The sequence below is a fragment of the Lepidochelys olivacea genome (assembly GCF_965140295.1).
Source record: "Lepidochelys olivacea isolate rLepOli2 genome assembly, chromosome: 10".
Lineage (NCBI taxonomy): Eukaryota > Metazoa > Chordata > Testudines > Cheloniidae > Lepidochelys > Lepidochelys olivacea.
In genome coordinates, this window is record NC_140420.1 from 2,870,134 (window position 1) to 2,888,151 (window position 18,018).

At 46.1% G+C, this 18,018-nt stretch overlaps 1 protein-coding gene across 2 annotated transcripts in view; it reads right to left on the bottom strand.

Moving 5' to 3' along the window:
• The window catches only part of PRKCB (protein kinase C beta), a 244,411-nt gene that overhangs the window by 141,593 nt on the left and 84,800 nt on the right, over window positions 1-18,018 (bottom strand). For both annotated transcript variants that reach the window (XM_084641907.1, XM_084641906.1), the window contains exon 3: window positions 9,951-10,033. In XM_084641907.1, coding sequence (XP_084498033.1) covers window positions 9,951-10,033 — 83 coding nt within the window. The remainder of the gene's footprint in view (window positions 1-9,950; window positions 10,034-18,018) is intronic.

Below are 18,018 nucleotides of genomic sequence, written 5' to 3' on the forward strand. Positions count from 1 at the left end.
TGCGGCGGTAATTCTGAGAGGAGGTTCCAGCCTGGGCGACCGGCAGGCAATAGAAGACCTGGGCAACATTTTTCACACTCACCCTGGCATCAAGCAGTTGCTCTCAAAACGTAGCAATTTAGTTTTAATTTAGACGTCTCCTTCCTAGGGAAAGGCAGCCCACAGTGAGCCTGCAATCCACCACTCGGCCGCGTTCCACAGCAAGGCATAAGGAAAGCTCTTTCAGGAACCATCTAGTCCCCTCCTCACCTAGCCAAAGTGACTGCCTAGCATGATTGACAAGAGCGGCTGCAAACTAAGTATTGCTGGAAGAGATTCTTGAGGAAGTGAAAAAGAGGCTGGAGTAGATGCTAACATAGTCAAGGCAGGGGAAGGACAGAGAGACAAGTTAGAGACAGGGGAGAACTGCAGGAGAACCTGGAGTGGCTCTAAAAAAAAAAAAAAATCTCAAAACCCTTTTTTTCCTTTACTGTTCATTACCCTCTAGATGCTCAGATTCTTCTGTCTGCCCCTACACCAGGGATGGATTGGATTCTCTACATGCATAGTGTCTAGATCTCTCCCTTCCATCTGTAAGCAGACCAATACCATATCTGCCTCCCCTCCACCCAAACCCTCTGGGTCCTCTCTAGTCTTCCATCACTCTTCCCAAAATGAAACCAAAAGGGCTACTTCCACAGTAAGGTGCCACTCCGTAAAGAGAGATCTGCCGTTGTGCTGGCCCAGAGCAGACCGTGCTGTCATTCAATTGACCGGGTTGCTCCTTCCCCCTTGCTCCAGGGCAGACCAAGGGCAGGGCTGGTGGAGACAGAAGCTGCAGGAACCTTTTTCTTGATACCGCTTCCTTGCCCCTCCACACTGGCTCAGCAGTGCTGGCTGGCACGTGGGGGTTTTGGGTTGGGGAGAGGCAGTCAAGGCCCAGCCCGTGCCCAGAGCCCTGGCCAGGAGGACACTAGTAGCTCTCCACTGATTGCTTTATCCCTCCTCCCGCTCACACACACGCAAACTGACCTGAAATGTGGGTAGCCCACACAAAGGGGCAAGGTGCACCTGACCGCCTCTCCCCTCCCCCCATGCACCTAGGTAGATAGGTCAGCTCACAAGCAAACCCAAGATGAGTACAGGTGGCAGGATCCGGCCCAAAGCTTTCACTGCTCTCCCACTGCCAAACTTCATCGGAAATATCTTACAAAAGAAGAAGAAGGTTAAGTGGTTCGCCCTTTTCCAAATCCTTCAATTTCATCTCTGTTGTAGCTGTTCCTCCTGGCTACCTTCGATTATTTCTGCCTCCCAGCGGAAAGGCTCTACAACCTCTGTGTGTCTTCCATAGATAAAAACACTCAGCTGTTGTGTGTCAGCAGTTCCAGTTTACTGGTTTCCAAAGTGGCAAAGGAAAACCAACAGCAAACTTCGGAGGTGCAACGTACATCTGTTGTTCGCCAGCACACTCCTCACCCCCTGTGGCCATTTATTTGTGCAGCTGCATGTTGGCTTGCAGCGGGGGGCTGAAAGCTCAAACTGCTTTTTTTGTTTCAAAATCAAAACCCAACAACAAAAGCCACAGATTGCAACGTTCTCCTCAGAGGTTATTTTGAGGCAAATATTTTGCCTTTGTTTCCAGACTCTTTTAAAAGCATATGTCATTTTCTATATTACTGCTCCAAACAATTTCAGATGCGTAAAAATGAATGTCATGTTGTGGGAATTAGTCAACAGAGCAATATAAGTAATACATTTGTAGGGTACATCCCCTTAGGTAATGGCTGTCCCAACTCCACCAATGCAATGGTGATTGCACACAAGTCAATCATTAACATTTAGCACTTATCAGACCTTTGTTTACCAGCAGAAAGGGCCAAGTTTTCCAAAGGAGACTCCAGCGTCAACATCGGCAGAACATGCTACAAGTGAAAAAACTTGCGTGTGAGGGTGCATAGACATCTGTGCACACACTCTCATTTTGAATGCAAGTACCTTTCTGTGACTGTGAAGTCCTGTTCTTTGCACAGAAGAAGCTGCCTCTGCACACAAGACGGGCACAGTTCAGAAGGCACCTTTAAAGACTTCTCTGTAGGTACATTAAAAAAAATGTTATTTATATGTAAAACTCTCTGTTTACAGGGCTCATGCTCAGCTGGATCTGCTGGGGAGTGAGATTAAAACTACGAGGGTTAGGCCTTGTATCTCCCATTTCCTTCAGTTTGCGCCCAGTGGGAGGAGACCAGAAGACTGAGGGATTTAACCCTGGATATGAAATTGCATAGCATTTAGCAAGCAGTAGTAAAGACCCTCATATTACCATGCAGCAAAGCTAGCTACAAGAAGGGGCTGCGGAAGTGCACACTATGCTGCTCACGGAAACAGCCAGGCAGACTAGCTGAAAAGCTGGCAGCAGGTATCTCTGCACTTTCACCCTCCCATTGCTTATCACCAAAATTAAAAGGCATCTGAAAGGTGTGTGTGCACAGAAGCATTGTTAGAGAGATTGCTTTGGGTGACTGAATTCAATGAGGAGACACTTTCACGCTGCGCAAAAATGTCAAATATCATTTTATAACACACTTCATACGCAATTCCCCATGCTGTCTCTAGCTCTCCTTCCCCAATTGTTGTGTTAATAGAGCTGAATGGTGAAAACACCAAGGAGGGAGAAAATTTTAAAGGAAGGGGATGAAGTTAAAAAAAAAAAAAAAAAGATTTTAGCTAAACTTCAGGAAACACTTCCAGAGAAGGTGCCCCATTCTTTTTACCCTTTCCTCATAGGTCATGTTTTCTAAACCTCTTCTAATTTCTCCTCTGGACTCTCCCCAATTTGTCCATATCTTTCCTAAAGTGCAGCACCCAGAATTGGACACAGTGGTCTACTGACGCCTCACCAGTGCTGAGTAGAGTGGGACAATTATCTCCTATGTCTTATATAATGACCTTCCTGTCAATACACCCCAGAATATTAGCTTTTTTTGCAACTGCCTCACGCTGTTGGCTCATATTCAATTTATGACCCACTCTACCTCCCCCCATCAGTGCTACTGCCTGATCCGTTCTTCCCCATTTTGTGTTGATTTTCCCTTCCTAAGTGAAGTTCTTTGCCCTTGTATTGAGGTTCATATTGTTGTATCCACAAACTGATCCACATGCCTTATAATTCCCTGAGAGACACCCACACACACACATACACCCACCCCCCTTCTCTACTTCCACATATTAAATAGCAGAGTATTGCAATAAAATCACATATTAAGACTCTGGTATTTTCATAAAATCTGCAGTACGCTAGGAAGATTGGATGGCTAAAAGATATGCCTGTAAGTTGCTGACCTTGTTGTAGGAATCACTGGGTGAAATTCTATGGCCTGGTTTATGCAGAAGTTCACACTAGATGATCATAATGGCCTCTTCTGCCTTCCTACATAGACTAATTATCTACATGAACAACTTTTTGCAAACCATTAGCCTGTTTGGTGCTGGTTTGCTTATTGTATTTCCCTTCTCCCTCCACTTACTAATTCATAATATTCAGTAATTAGCAAATTGACAGTAATTAGTGAGTTTCTCCATATAGAAGAAAGCTTCCAACCAAGACAGCAAAAAATTAGGTTTTTCCCTAGGCACTTTGGCTATTAGACAGGTTGTGTTGTGGATTCCTAGATTCCAAGGCCATTGTGATCATCTCGTCTGACTTCCTGAATTGCACAGGCCAGAGAACTGCCCAAAAGTAATTCCTGTTTACACTAGAGCAGATCTTTTAGAAAAACATCCAACCTCAATTCTCCATCATCAGCAATTTTTCTACCCACCCCGTTCCTTGGTAAATTGTTTCAAGTGTTCGCTACCCTCCCAGTTAAGATGTATGCCTTATTTCCATTCTGAATTTGTCTAACTTCAACTTCCAACCATTGGCTCTTGTAGACCTTTATCTGCTAGACTGAAGCTCATTATCAAATATTTGTCCCCCTCGTAGGTATGTCTGGACTGTGATCAAGTCACTCCTGCACTTTCCAGGGGAAACAAAATGTGCCTTTTTCCTCAAAATACACACCCACAAAACTGAAGTCAACATGGGCCAGAAAAACAACCTCCAGTTCTGAAAGAAAGCAACACTAGGCACCTTGGGAAACTCCCCCAAACAAAGCCTAGCATGCTGGATAGAAGGTTTATCTACAACTCAACTGCAAAGTTTAGTATAAGGTCAGATTTTGGCACAGGTCTGCCAGTCAGAGGTGCAGTAAGGTGTGGTCTCCAACCAGCATGGATGTGCTGGCAGAAACCCATCGCGTAGACACAGCTATAAAAGCACAGTTGCACTTTTACCAGTGCAGCTTGTTTCACTCGGAGGGGTGGCTTTACTAACTCAGTACAGAGTGCAGCTTTGCCCGAATAGCCACATCCACACTGGAGTGCTTTGCCGGCGTGGGTTACCAGCCTTCTAACGCACTCAGCGCACACACGATCTGACAGTATTTATCCACATACTTCCAAGCACCGGAGCACTGTACATGGAATGGCATCTGCTAAACACAGGGGGGAAAAGTGATCCGGAGAGTAGCCGAGTTACCAGCTGGCCCAGGGATAAAGCAGTCCCCACAGAGCTGTGTGCTGCAGGAAGCAACACTCGAAGCATTTCTATGTCAACATTTTTTAAAAAGTTATGTTTTAATGCATTTACCCTTAACCCTCCACTGTGTGGAGGCCTCAAAACATCAGTTTTGCCAGGCTCCTCCTTTAGCCCTTAGAGCAGTGGGCCTCTACTATTCAGGCGGGGGCAGGTATTGACACCAGCTAACCCAGTGCCAGATACAGGAAGGACCTAACCAGACCATTTGTAGCTGTCAGCCCTTTGGCAGGACACCAGATCTGCTGAACATGCGAAAGCTGTGTTCACCTCTCCAGCGCTATCCTTCTTATTCACCAACCAAATAATTAAAACCAAACACACTCCATCAAAGGTCTTCTCTGAAGCTGTAGGACTGGGGTCAAGTACACGTGTGTGTTACACAATACCCTGAAGTGTGCTGCTGACAACACGGAGGAGTTAGCACAACAAATAAACACACTCAGTGCACTCAATCGAACCCAGCCAGGGACTGTTGGTTAGTTTCACGTGACAATATTAAAAAGAACTTGAAATCCGGGCACTGATTGGTGGGAGAGGGGAATGAGGTCTGATCACATCTAAACAGCGAGGGGACCATCCACCCTGTTCCTGCCAAACCCAACGGTCAAAGCCCAAACACTCTCCAGCTCCTTCCAGCAGACTGTGACACAACACGGCTGCTTGGCATTTTTCTTTCATTTGCTGTGTCAAAGAAAAAGCAGCTCTCACCAAGATGGCAACAAGCTCATGAAGCTTAAGTCTCCTCTGTCCATGCAGCCTGAAAGATGTACCTGGAAAAAAGCTTCCCGCTAGTTCCCCTGCTCCATTCTGGAGCTGGAAAAAGAGAATGATGGAGGGTCCCCGTTAGCAGGTCAGAAGGGAAATACAGGCTGAACTGAGAGACTTGCTCAGGAGTCGCTCGGAAGTGAACCTGAGAAGCCTCATTTCCAAACAAAGGGTGACCCTGCAAAAAAAGCAGATGAAGGGTACGCTCCCACACCAGTGCAGAGGAATTAGCAGAAAGGGAATGAGTCTGTAGCTAAAAATAAGGCTCACGTTACTTAGCATCAGTGTAAGCAATGGGCTGGGAAGGTGTGAGGGAATCAGGAATGGGACGGGCCTTTCACCGCTAAGTCACCGGCCAGGCTGGCAGTGACGAATTGTTTAGTGGCCTGTGTAGCAAGAAATATTCTTAAATTTAGATGTGTACGCATGTAGGACAGCCCCCAGCGGCAGAACCTTGGCTCCTGAGCTCAAACTGTGGCCGCTCGTGCTTCTGGCTCTGAAGGCCCATGGTTTGGGCGCCTGTGTCAGCCAAGAGAGCAGCTGTCCGTCACACCCCTACCACAGAACTCACATGTCCCCTACCAGCATTTTCAGGACTGGATGGGCCGTGAGAATTCTCCACTCAGTTGTAGAGGGGCTCCCTCCACAACAGGGTTGTGTCCCGTTGTCCTACCGCCTCAGTCCCAGGGTTGGCTGCAAAAGGAACAGGCAACCCTTTCTCCTGCTGCACAAAGCTAGCTATGTGGGGGACTGAGAGGTACACTTGCATTTGTAGTCACATCTGTAGTATCCTCATATCGGGGAGCAAATCCCTAAACAGTGTAGTGGGGTCCAATGTGAGAGCCACCCTCCCTCCGATGTCCAGACAGCATCATGCTCTTAACCCTTCCTTCCAGCACTTCACAGCCCTCCCCAGCCCAGGCTCCCCACAGCCAGCTCCTGACTGGTGTAGACACCCCCATGTAGGGTGACCAGATGGCAAGTGTAAAAAATCAGGATTGGGGTGGGGGGGTAATAGGTGCCTATATAAGAAAAAGCCCCAAATATTGGGATTGTGCCTATAAAATTGGGACATCTGTCACCCTAGCCCCATTCCACCTCCTTTCCTGACCTTGGGTCTCTGTCTTCTCCCATGAGTAAGAGGCAGGGGACCTTTATATACAGAGTTTCCTGAAGGACACATGACTAGGAGCCAGCATGCGACTTCCCACTACAGCTCCATTTGGAAAGGGGCCAAGGTGCTCTGGGACGTGTGCACATGCCTCCGTTCGATGCAGCGACAGAGCCCATCACCGGAAGGGCCAGAGCCCCATGACACGATGCAGAAAGGTACCTTTTCAAAATCTCTGCACACGACCTAGTTATTCCCCACTTCCACTTGTAGTGGCAACAGAATGTATATTTAGCCACCACATTTGGTTAAACTTTAATCTCCTGCTCCCACTGTTTCTATTTTTAACTGGCATTCTGGTGCATTGTAGCACAGAATCATAGAATATCAGGGTTGGAAGGGACCTCAGGAGGTCATCTAGTCCAACCCCCTGCTCAAAGCAGGACCGATCCCCAATTAAATCATCCCAGTCAGGGCTTTGTCAAGCCTGACCTTAAAAACTTCTAGGGAAGGAGATTCTACCACCTACCTACGTAACCCATTCCAGTGCTTCAACACCCTCCTAGTGAAAAAGTTTTTCCTAATATCCAACCTAAACCTCCCACACTGCAACTTGAGACTGTTACTCCTTGTTCTGTCATCAGCTACCACTGAGAACAGTCTAGAGCCATCCTCTTTGGAACCTCCTTTCAGGTAGTTGAAAGCAGCTATCAAATCCCCCCTAATTCTTCTCTTCTGCAGGCTAAACATCCCCAGTTCCCTCAGCCTCTCCTCATAACTCATGTGTTCCAGTCCCCTCATCATTTTTGTTGCCCTCCACTGGACTCTTTCCAATTTTTCCACATCCTTCTTGTAGTGTGGGGCCCAAAACTGGACACAGTACTCCAGATGAGGCCTCACCAACGTCGAATAGAGGGGAACGATCACATCCCTCCATCTGCTGGCAATGCCCCTACTTATACAGCCCAAAATGCTATTGGCCTTCTGGGCAACAAGGGCACACTGTTGACTCATATCCTGCTTCTCGTCCACTGTAACCCCTAGGTCCTTTCCTGCAGAACTGCTGCCGAGCCATTCGGTCCCTAGTCTGTAGCGGTGCATGGGATTCTTCCGTCCGAAGTGCAGGACTCTGCACTTGTCCTTGTGGAACCTCATCAGATTTCTTTTGGCCCAATCCTCTAATTTGTCTAGGTCCCTCTGCATCCTATCCCTACCCTCCAGCGTATCTACCTCTCCTCCCAGGTTCGTGTCATCTGCAAACTTGCTGAGGGTGCAATCCATGCCATCCTCCAGATCATTTATGAAGATATTGAACAAAACTGGCCCCAGGACCGACCCTTGGGGCACTCCACTTGATACCGGCTGCCAACTAGACATGGAGCCATTGATCGCTACCCGTTGAGCCCGACAATCTAGCCAGCTTTCCATCCACCTTGTAGTCCATTCATCCAGCCCATATATCTTTAACTTGCTGGCAAGAATACTGTGGGAGACAGTGTCAAATGCTTTGCTAAAGTCAAGGAACAACATGTCCACTGCTTTCCCTTCATCCACAGAACCAGTTATCTCATCATAGAAGGCAATTAGATTAGTCAGGCATGACTTGCCCTTGGTGAATCCATGCTGACTGTTCCTGACCACTTTCCTCTCCCTTAAGTGCTTCAGAATTTATTCCTTGAGGATCTGCTCCATGATTTTTCCCGGGACTGAGGTAAGGCTGACTGGCCTGTAGTTCCCCGGATCTTCCGTCTCCCCTTTTTTAAAGATGGGCACTACATTAGCCTTTTTCCAGTCGTCCGGGACTTCCCCCGATCGCCATGAGTTTTCAAAGATAATGGCCAATGGCTCTGTAATCACATCCGCCAGCTCCTTTAGCACTCTCGGATGCAGCGCATCTGGCCCCATGGACTTGTGCACGTCCAGCTTTTCTAAATAGTCCAGAACCACATTTCCATCTCCAGTTCAATCCCCTTTCTTGTAGCAGTTGCTGAAATTAATCAGTTTCCATGGTAAAAAAAGTTAGACCTTCCAGACTGGCCTGAAGTGCATTGGCAAAATCATTGCAGGGAATCTTACATGGCTGTGCCCCCCACACGGCCCGGCTGTGCCCCCCACACGGCCCGGCTTCCTTGTAGACATCAGGATTCACCAAGAAAAAAAGGAAATCATTCATTAAACCACCACTATGGTTTTTCAGAACAGCTGGCTTTAAAAGTGGCAGATTTTCACACTAACTGTTTTATTAGTTTTCAGTAAGTAATTATACTTGATATTGTTGCCTTGTCAACTTCCTGTCATTCCTTCCTGGGAAAGTTACAGTGATTGGTGCAAGGCTGACCGTGCAAAGCAAAAGGGAGGTGTGAAATTGATTGAAATGTTTTTTCCTGGGGGCAGGAGAGGGTTTGACAAACATGCATGACTTTAATTAAATCTGAGAGCTAATATTGTGATTGAGATTCTTGAAAAAAATATGTATTTTTTTCCGATAAACACCCACGGCATTAAGATAATCAGGGATGACTTTGTATATTAATGACCAAGAGTCTAAATTGTAATAGAGGCGAATTCTCATCAAGTATTGCAGTAATGGATAGGGCTAGCTCTTTTAATACAGACTGGATTGTGGCATGATAATTAAGATGGGTCAGGATCAATAGATTCTTTAGGGCTCAGAGGAAACCCTGTAGATTAGCCACCCACTAAAGACAGATTTTTAAAAACTACAACTCATCTCCTGACAGTTAGTTCATCAGTGTGACAAAAGATGAAATGATCAGCTATTTCAGCTAGGGTAGATGTTTAAGAAGTATCTCCAGGGACAACAGAACAGTCTGTGAGGTCTTCAACAGCATGATTCGAATAACTATTTTAGCACTTAGAAGTGCTTGGCAAGGGTTAATTAACCCTTGGAAAAACAGGTTAGCCAGTGCAGGAGGTATATTAAATACGAACATTTTACAGATGGGGAAACTGAGGCAGTAACTTAGTCAAGGTACCAGAGGCAGTTGGGCGCACAGCTGGGATGACAGCTCAGGTTCCCAACCTTCTGCTCAAGCCTCAGCACTTCTTCTGTGACACTGAGGTGGTTTCCCCTCAACTGGCCTCAAGTTACCACCTATCTGAAGGTCTTTATTATAAAACCTCAAAAATATACAACTAGGTCACATGACTGTAATAGTGCTGAAATTTGAGGTTCATGTGAAAGGGCAATAGTTTCACTGGCTAAACAATTATCAGCCAAAAGAGGCAGTGGAACTCTTCTCAAAAGCTTTGTTGTGCGTACAAGACACAAAAACAGAATATTTATTGAGGGGCAATTTGCATTCAAAATCTGCCCCCACAATTAACATTTCAAGCAGGGGTTGAAATTTTTACTGGCAATCTGGCTCACCAGTGTCTCTCCCAATGACTTCACATTGCAAACCCATTAACAGGAGATCAGCTGCTGAATTTACTTACATCAGAAGCAGGACCTTTATCAGCACCCGGGCAGGAGAAAGTAACAAATTCATGGCACCGCTTGTGTACAACGAAGCAGCAAACTGCAAAGAGAATGTAGTGAAAATGTCAATCAAAAGGTAAATGAAAGGCTTGTAACTAGTTACATCAGGACTAGAGGTTTTTCCACAGGAAACATGCTGGATTATTACATTTCATTTTCTATTTCTTTGTAAGACATGTCTAATAAGCCTCCTATCAGAGCCGTTTTTCAAAAGTGTTTTCTATCAGCAGTCAGAATTAACAGCGTTATTCAGTTATTTCTCAGCAAAAAGACACCCACAACTCCTAAGGCAGGTCATTTTTCAACAAGACCATGGTGGAATTTAAGAACAGCCTGTTGCATGGTATCAACAGAGGTTGCATTTCACTGCAACTTCATTGACATGAAAAGCTGAATGAGCATCATAAACAACTACTGGAAAGCGTGGATCACATCTACTTCCACTTAACTTAGCATCACTTATGTTGGATGCTCTGAAGTTACCTCAGGAATAAATCATCCTGCCATGCTCAGACTCCCACCTCTCTCAAGGTGAATGTACACTACAGGAGAGAAAGAGCATCAGCAGATAGACAAGAGGGCTGTACAGCACAATAGACATTGAGCTTTAAAGGGGTGGGCAGATAAGTTTGTGGGAGGAAAACTCTCTCCTCCAGCACCAGAGGCTCAGTAATTTGCCATACTATGAAAGCAGTTGTCCCTTCCTCTTCTCTAAAGCTTTTCGAATTTACAGGAGGAACCCATCCACAGATTCAGGGCCTGTGTGTGGAGGTCTTCCCTCTAGGAATATCACGAATAAATAAGACACAGTATGCTAAGGCCAAGGTTTTCAAACCTGGATGCCTAAAATTCCATCTACATGCCCTGATCCAGCAAAGCACTTAAAGAACATGCCTAACTTTAAACATGCAAGTCACACCACTGAAGTCTATGGGACTACTTATTCTCTGTGTATATATAAAGTCTGCTGCAGTTTCCACGGTATGCATCCGATGAAGTGAGCTGTACCTCACGAAAGCTTATGCTCAAATAAATTGGTTAGTCTCTAAGATGCCACAAGTACTCCTTTTCTTTTTGCAAATACAGACTAACACGGCTGTTACTCTGAAACCTGAAGTATGTGAGAACATGGTTTGCTGGATCAGGGCTGCCTATAGGCAGCGAAATCAAAGTGGCCTGGCCAGTTTGCTGAAAGCACTTTGACTTAGATGCCTAAATACTAATTTAACTGTAGGCACCCAGGGGTGAAAGCATAAGCCTCAGGGTTTCTGCACAGTTCCAGGCTTTATACTGGCTTACTGAAAATAACGGATATTTACTCCCATCTTACAAAACATTCACACCAGCTTCTCTTGAAGAAAAACAAAGACTACGGGTACTCTGAGTCACATACCTAAGGTGCAAACACTGGCAAACTGTGAAGGTAAAGAAACCAAGGCATTAAGTCCAGAGTTCAATGTGGTCTTGCAAACAAGATTGGGGGAGGTAGGGGGGGAGCTGAAAATAGTAAGCTTGAAAGTATTTGGCTATATTGTTAAAAGCCCACGTGTTTAAATGATTATACGCCATCTGTGCTCTTGTAAAGTGCAGAGGGGTGGGTGCTCAGCAATTCCCTGGAGCTTAGCGGTGCGCCTTGTATGACAGGGCCCTTCATTTACAAAGAAGGGAGCTTTTAAATTCAACCACTCTTCTCTCTGATCAACAAATGCACGTCCCTAACAGAACCACATGAATAACTACCAGCAGACAATGTGAAGTTAGATCCCTCCTGCTTCCAGATTGCAATTTTCTCATGTTCATAAAGGCACATTTGTTTTAAACACTGGAGAGTGGTCATGAATATTTGAAATTTGAATGGCATCGCTAAGTCCTGTTTGTCTAAAAAGTCACATCACCTTGTTTCTGTTTGGAGCAGAATGAGCATTCAAGCTTAAACACACCACCACGTGCAGATGTGATGGCCATCATCCTGGCTGACAATCCAGGGACTGAACCAAGGATCTGGACAGCTACAACCAGCAGCTGCTACAGATTGAGCTAAAGAGCCCAGGCTCTGCAGGTGGGGCGATAGACTCATGGCCACTGCAGACTGAGCGCAGAGGGCTGTGAATCTCGAACATCCACCAGTAGCTGTGAGCAGGGATCCAACCGAGGACAGTCAGCACCAAACCCACAGGTTTCTACTGCTTGAGCGAAAGGCAGAGTCACTAAGCTTGGAGTCAGTGGCAAGCGCTTCTCGGGCCTGGTTACAGAAAGCAGAAGGAGACAATCACATGCCTAAGGCAATATCTTACTCAGGCACTTCCCATGCAGACTGGTGCGTGCCCACAATTTAAACTATCGTGTCTGAATTTGCACCCTCTAGGACTGGGATTATTTGACATTTCACAGAAGAACCAATCCACAACAGAGCACAGTGCTGAAGGATTTGAATGAGTAGTTGAAGAAAGTGTGTGTTAAATCCCTCGGCACTACCAGTCACCAGCAGTTCCTGGGTTAAACAAAGTAACCTTGGCAAGACAAGATGCCCAGTGAAATGCTGCTTGGCCAAATGCACCCGGTCTCCTGCGTCTTCTCTCCCTCCCATCCTCGCCCAGCTCTGCGCTACCTACCAGGTGTTCAGTAGGCACAGTGAGCTCTCTACCTGGCGGCATAAGTAGAACTGAATGGCAGCTGTGAACTTGGCATGGTCTTTAGCTAGCGAAGAACTTATCTGGGTTGCAAGGCAACTTTGACGATGGCTCTTCTGGCCACATCACGTTAAAACTCCATACCCCGCCACATGAGCCTCTTCTCTCCTAAAGCACAATTCCTTCCCCTGAGCAGCTTTGAAATTAAATTCAAGAGCAAAAGAAAATACATGGTGCAAAAAAGTTCAACAAAGAAGCGTGGAAGGTATGTAACAGAGAGATGGGAATCACTGATGTGTGCATATATGAAAATGAAGGCTTGATTACATGGGTACAGGACATCTTTTTTGAAGGAACAAAACACAGAGCAAGTGAAACCTGCAGCTGAACCTCACAGTCCCCTCATTGTAGCTAGATGTAGTGGGGCGTGTGCTCTTCCAATTCCCAACGTTTCATTATGAAAGAAGTGAAGGTAGACAGGTTTTTATGAGAGGCACGATTACTGCCAGTAATTCCTTCCTCCCGAAGGAACTTGGATTGGCTCCTCCAAGCCCCACAAGTATCTGGTTTCTTGAACCACTGAGCCTCCTTCACAGGTTCTCCTCTGCTCTCGGTTACTCATCTGCTTACAAAGGCAGCACAATCTGGGAAGCAGGAAGGAAGAAATTAAGAATCTATTCGCAACGATCTCCCTGAACCTGGGTACAAATTAAAATATGCCTCCAAGACACACTCAAGTGCAGGTGCCCTCAGGATGTTGCAAGGTGAAGGGTAAATTCCATTGTGGCTTCTTTAATTTTTGCTTGGACTGTAACAAGTGAGGTTGTTCCTGGACTGAGTGGCCCTTTGCTGTACAACTTTCCTCCCCACCCTCCAAATATGAAGGAAAAAGGAAAAAAAAAAAAAAAACTCTGCTGTTGAATGCAAGCTTCACTCTGAAAATCGAAAAGGCAGGCAGCAGTGCTCTCTTCCCAATACTGTGCTCAGGGTCATCAAATCTAATTCATGCCTTGCCTGGCTCAAGGGAATCCACACTATAAATTTGAGTCAAGTAGTTTGGATTGAGCCTATATTCAAGATGTACAGGAATGGTATTAAATGTCACTTATTATAATAAGTGGATAGCAATAGACTGCTGACAACAAAAGCAGTGCTTGCCAACAATGGACAATAAAAGATGGAGCACCTTAAAAAGAGTGGATTAGAATGGAGACGATTAAAAGATAAATCTGTAGGTTGTGCTTTAAATTATTAGTGGCCAGTTTGTTAAATGTCTTCGATTCTACTAAGGGGCTGGCTTCAGTTCACTTTCCTAACAAAAGTTTAGACTGTATTTCACTTCAGCTCTCCTCAACTGTTAATAATATGAAGCTGGATACTCAAGTGGGGACTGGATTACGCAGATTTGACAGTGTGTCATGGAACTTTTCAACTTTATGAAGCTGCCCCAACTCGATTCTGGCTGAGAGCTGCAACTCCCTAACAGCGGAGTGCTTTATACAGAATGGCTGAGTGGTCTAAAGTCTAGTTCCTAATAGAATAGTGACCACCCACCTACCACCTGTATGTGAGAAGCCATCCAGACTGAATTCTCCTTCAGAAGGTCAGAGCTTCTGGTTGGGTTGAAGCAGCCTGACAGTATGGTGTGGAGAAAATACTACAGACAGCCACCACAGCAGAGAATTTGGGCTATAGGTCAAGGAGTCCAGTCTCCATCAGGCAACTTCAGCCTGCATTAGAACTTCTTGATCTTTTGATACTGAACTCACCAACCCAAATAGGAGGTTCTCTTTGCTGCATGCTCCTCATTGCTGTAAATGCCCTGCCAGCCCCAAACTGTCCTCCCCACCAACCAACCCCATTCAGCTTCAAACCATCAACTTAACGCTTCTGGTCATTCTCATAGCACTCACCAGCACAAGCCAGGAGAGCCCCAGCAAGAGTGACAATGGACTGGGGCGGGCGCAGCTGCCCTGGCCTTCACTGCCTCTTTCCCCGTCATTTATCCTCCCAGCCTTTGGGTGGAGCAGTAAAGAAAAAATTAACAGGAGATGATCTAATTCCCTTCCCTGATTCCAACACGGGTCACACAATTTGGCCATAAATTTGACTTTTAAATGTTTCCCACTGTTTTGTTTGGGGTTTGTTTTTTTTGTTTTTGTTTTTTTTTTGTTACTAAGCCAAGATGGATGAGTCTAGGCTGAAGTGATGAGATCCCTGGACAGGAGGAAAATGACACAGACTTGGGAGAACTGATTCGCATGTGGAGAAAAGCAAAAGGGCAGCAGCGGAAGCTGCATTTACAGAGAGGCTTTAAAAATAGAGACACAAAGGAAAGCGGAATCCACAAGTGCACCCACTAGGCAGAGAACTCAGCCAGAGCAGGCCTCATCTTTCCATGCCAATACAACTCCTCTGGAGGAAGATCTCGTTGGAATTCCAAGCAATGGCTCATCCCAAAGTTAGGTCTGAGCTCTCCCTGCTGCTCCACAGGAAGACGTGAAAACACCCCTCTTTTTTCCAGAGGAGGAAAGACAGAAGTAAACTGAGGCAGCCATGTACCCACTGTACTGAAAATAGCGGGGAAATGAAGAGAAAGCTGTTTGCTAGACAGACCAAAAAGAATCAGCAGGGGGAAACCACAAAGTGACCTAAATTCGAAGAGGATAAATATGAACAAGTTAAATGGCAAATCAATTTTCACTGTGTAGTTGCCAACATGTCATTGAACCAGCTTCCTCTGTGGTCAGATGAACCCGACTTCTACAGAAGAGATTCACTCCTTGAATCCTGCCCACAGAGCAGAGAGATTCTCATCCATACCTTCATTTGTCTTTTCCATTTCTGCGGCTTCCCCCTCAGCCCCTCCCCACCCAACCCTCACCCAGTGCATCCACTAAGACCATCTTGCCAATCAGACCATGCTCTTCGAATCCCTCCCCCGGGGCTCTTCACTGCCTCAAGATTAAGCATCTTGTCCTGGCCGCAAGAACCTGTGAGAGTGCCCCCCTCCTTGCTTACATGACCTAATCCCTTACCGAGTGCCACTCCAATGCCAACTGCCTGGATCAACCATTTGTCAGCATCTCCCGCCATTGCTTTGATGCTTCCCTGCTGTCCTGTGTGCATGAAACCCCTTTCCGGAGCGGACACACCAGACCTCTACCCTCGCGGCTCACTTCCGAAGCAACATAAGAAGAGAGTCAGACATTGATTTATATGGACAGAGGCCACCCTGCTATGCTGTGCCCTCACCTCTCCTGAGTGATCCTCCCACTGCGGACCCTGCTCTTCCTCCCCACTCCTTCCCACTCCAGTCCCTTCCTCGTGTCGCGTCTGACGTTGGCGTTTAAGCTGACTACCATCATCCCTGCCTTGCTCTCATTGTGAGGCACCCACTACGTTTCTCGGGACTATGAATACGACCACTAAAATGTGGGCTAGGCAAAATTACCGTAGCAAGCCAGCAAGGGAAATGGACTAGCCTGTGTGTGTGCTGATTTAGCCCCCAAGTAACATTTAGTCTTGATGGAATGCCGGAGCAGATGGCATCTGGCCGTATGCCCTTTCCCTTTGTGGACACAAAAGGTAGCCTCACTTCTGGACACATGGAATACCCCAATTTCCATCACTGATGCTGGTTTAACATAGCTTTTCCATCCAACTTATTACAGTAATACTCATTTCCTCGCTAGCTCTGTTACAGAGTTCATTTACGATTTCAGACACGTGGGCAAGAGGCTTAACGATCTCCTGATACTTTAACAAGTTGGGTGGGAGTTTTGGGAGTGCTCCTCATTTGCCCTAACTCTGCTACAACCCCCAACTATCTTCAATGGGAGCAGAATGAGGCCAACACCGAGCACTCTTGAAAACCCCACCCACTGGGTACAGGGCACTTGCTGTTTCACCCGCAAGCTGCTTGGGGTTGCAACTTCAACTTTCCTTATCAACCTATTTACATTTCCCAACCATCACCCTTTGAAAGACTCCACCTGAAACCTTTCCTTTCTTCAACAGACTTCAAGTCCATGCACTTTGTTATTGTATAACGGGCTGACAAGTTCATTTGGTGAGCTGATCCTAGGAGCTTTTATAAAGTCACCATTATGTACCTTTCTTCAAAGGAACAAATAAAAACAAATTTCAAAGCCGCCTCAGTCTAAAGCTGTTCGTCCCCTTAAGCCGTTCTTCCTAGGATCGGACACCCCTCCCCATGCCAACGAAGTCCTGAATTGGAATACATTCCCAGACAAAATAAATCTGAGGAACACCATTACCAGTATCGGAATAAGCAAGATGCAGTGAAGGTTAGAAGCCAAGTTTTGTTACTTATACTTTTGAATACTGGAACCGAGAAGGATTTTACAAACTTGTTGTAGGACAAGGCTAGGTGAGGAGGGAAGACCGGAAGGGATCAGCTTAAAGGAGAAAAGGGAAAGGGAGGAGGGTAAAGGATGGAGATAAGCATTGTCCCACCTGCCCTCCATGCTAAGAGGAGAGACTGTGGCTGGAGCCAATAGTCCATAAGCAGAAGGGGAACCAAGAGAGAGACAAATCTGAGGCTCAACTTTGGCCTGTGTCCCTCTCTCTTGTGAAGGAAGGAAAGCACCACGCCTTCATTTTAAGTTTCCCGCTGCATGAGCGGCAGAGGTTTCGAAACATCCGTTTCGAGTGACAAGAGAAACCAGGAAGCCTAGGTCTACTCAGAAGTTCAAACCATCCCAAGTTTTGCAGTACAGACTGTCCCCATGCTCTTTTGAGGTTTCATTTCAGAGCTTAATAATTAAGGAAGTCATTAAATATACATACACAGCTAACACTTCCCAGCCTTTCAGTGGCATCCTGCAGGGCACATTAGCAATGCAACATTCTGCCACCGAACAGAAAAATGACTACGGTGCCTTCAAAATGTTACACGTCATAGCTCAATGAAGTCAGTGATACCCCCACCACTGTTGCAAACAAGCAGAGAAAGCATCTTTGTGGTAACTGTGTATTGAGCAGCAGTACAATGCTTTTCAATAGGAACACCGATTGTTGCGTCCATAACACAGATTGCTGTAATGGAAATCAATGAGGGGGCGCGGATGGGGGGTGGGGGGAGACACAAAAACCCCCTATGAACATGTAACCCTCACCTACACATCTAGGGCCTGATCCAAAGTCAGTCAATGGGAAGCTTTCCACTGATTTCATTGGGCTTTCGATAAAGCCCTTCGGCCCCAAACCTGCAAACATTAAAGCACATGCATAATTCTTAAACAGGACTAGTTATGTGAAGAGTCAGCTCTTGCAAATGAGTAACAAATGAGATTACTCACAAGACAGAAGCTATGCAGGTGCTAATGCGTTTGCAGGATTGTGCCATAATTTTTACAAAGCTGCACCCCAC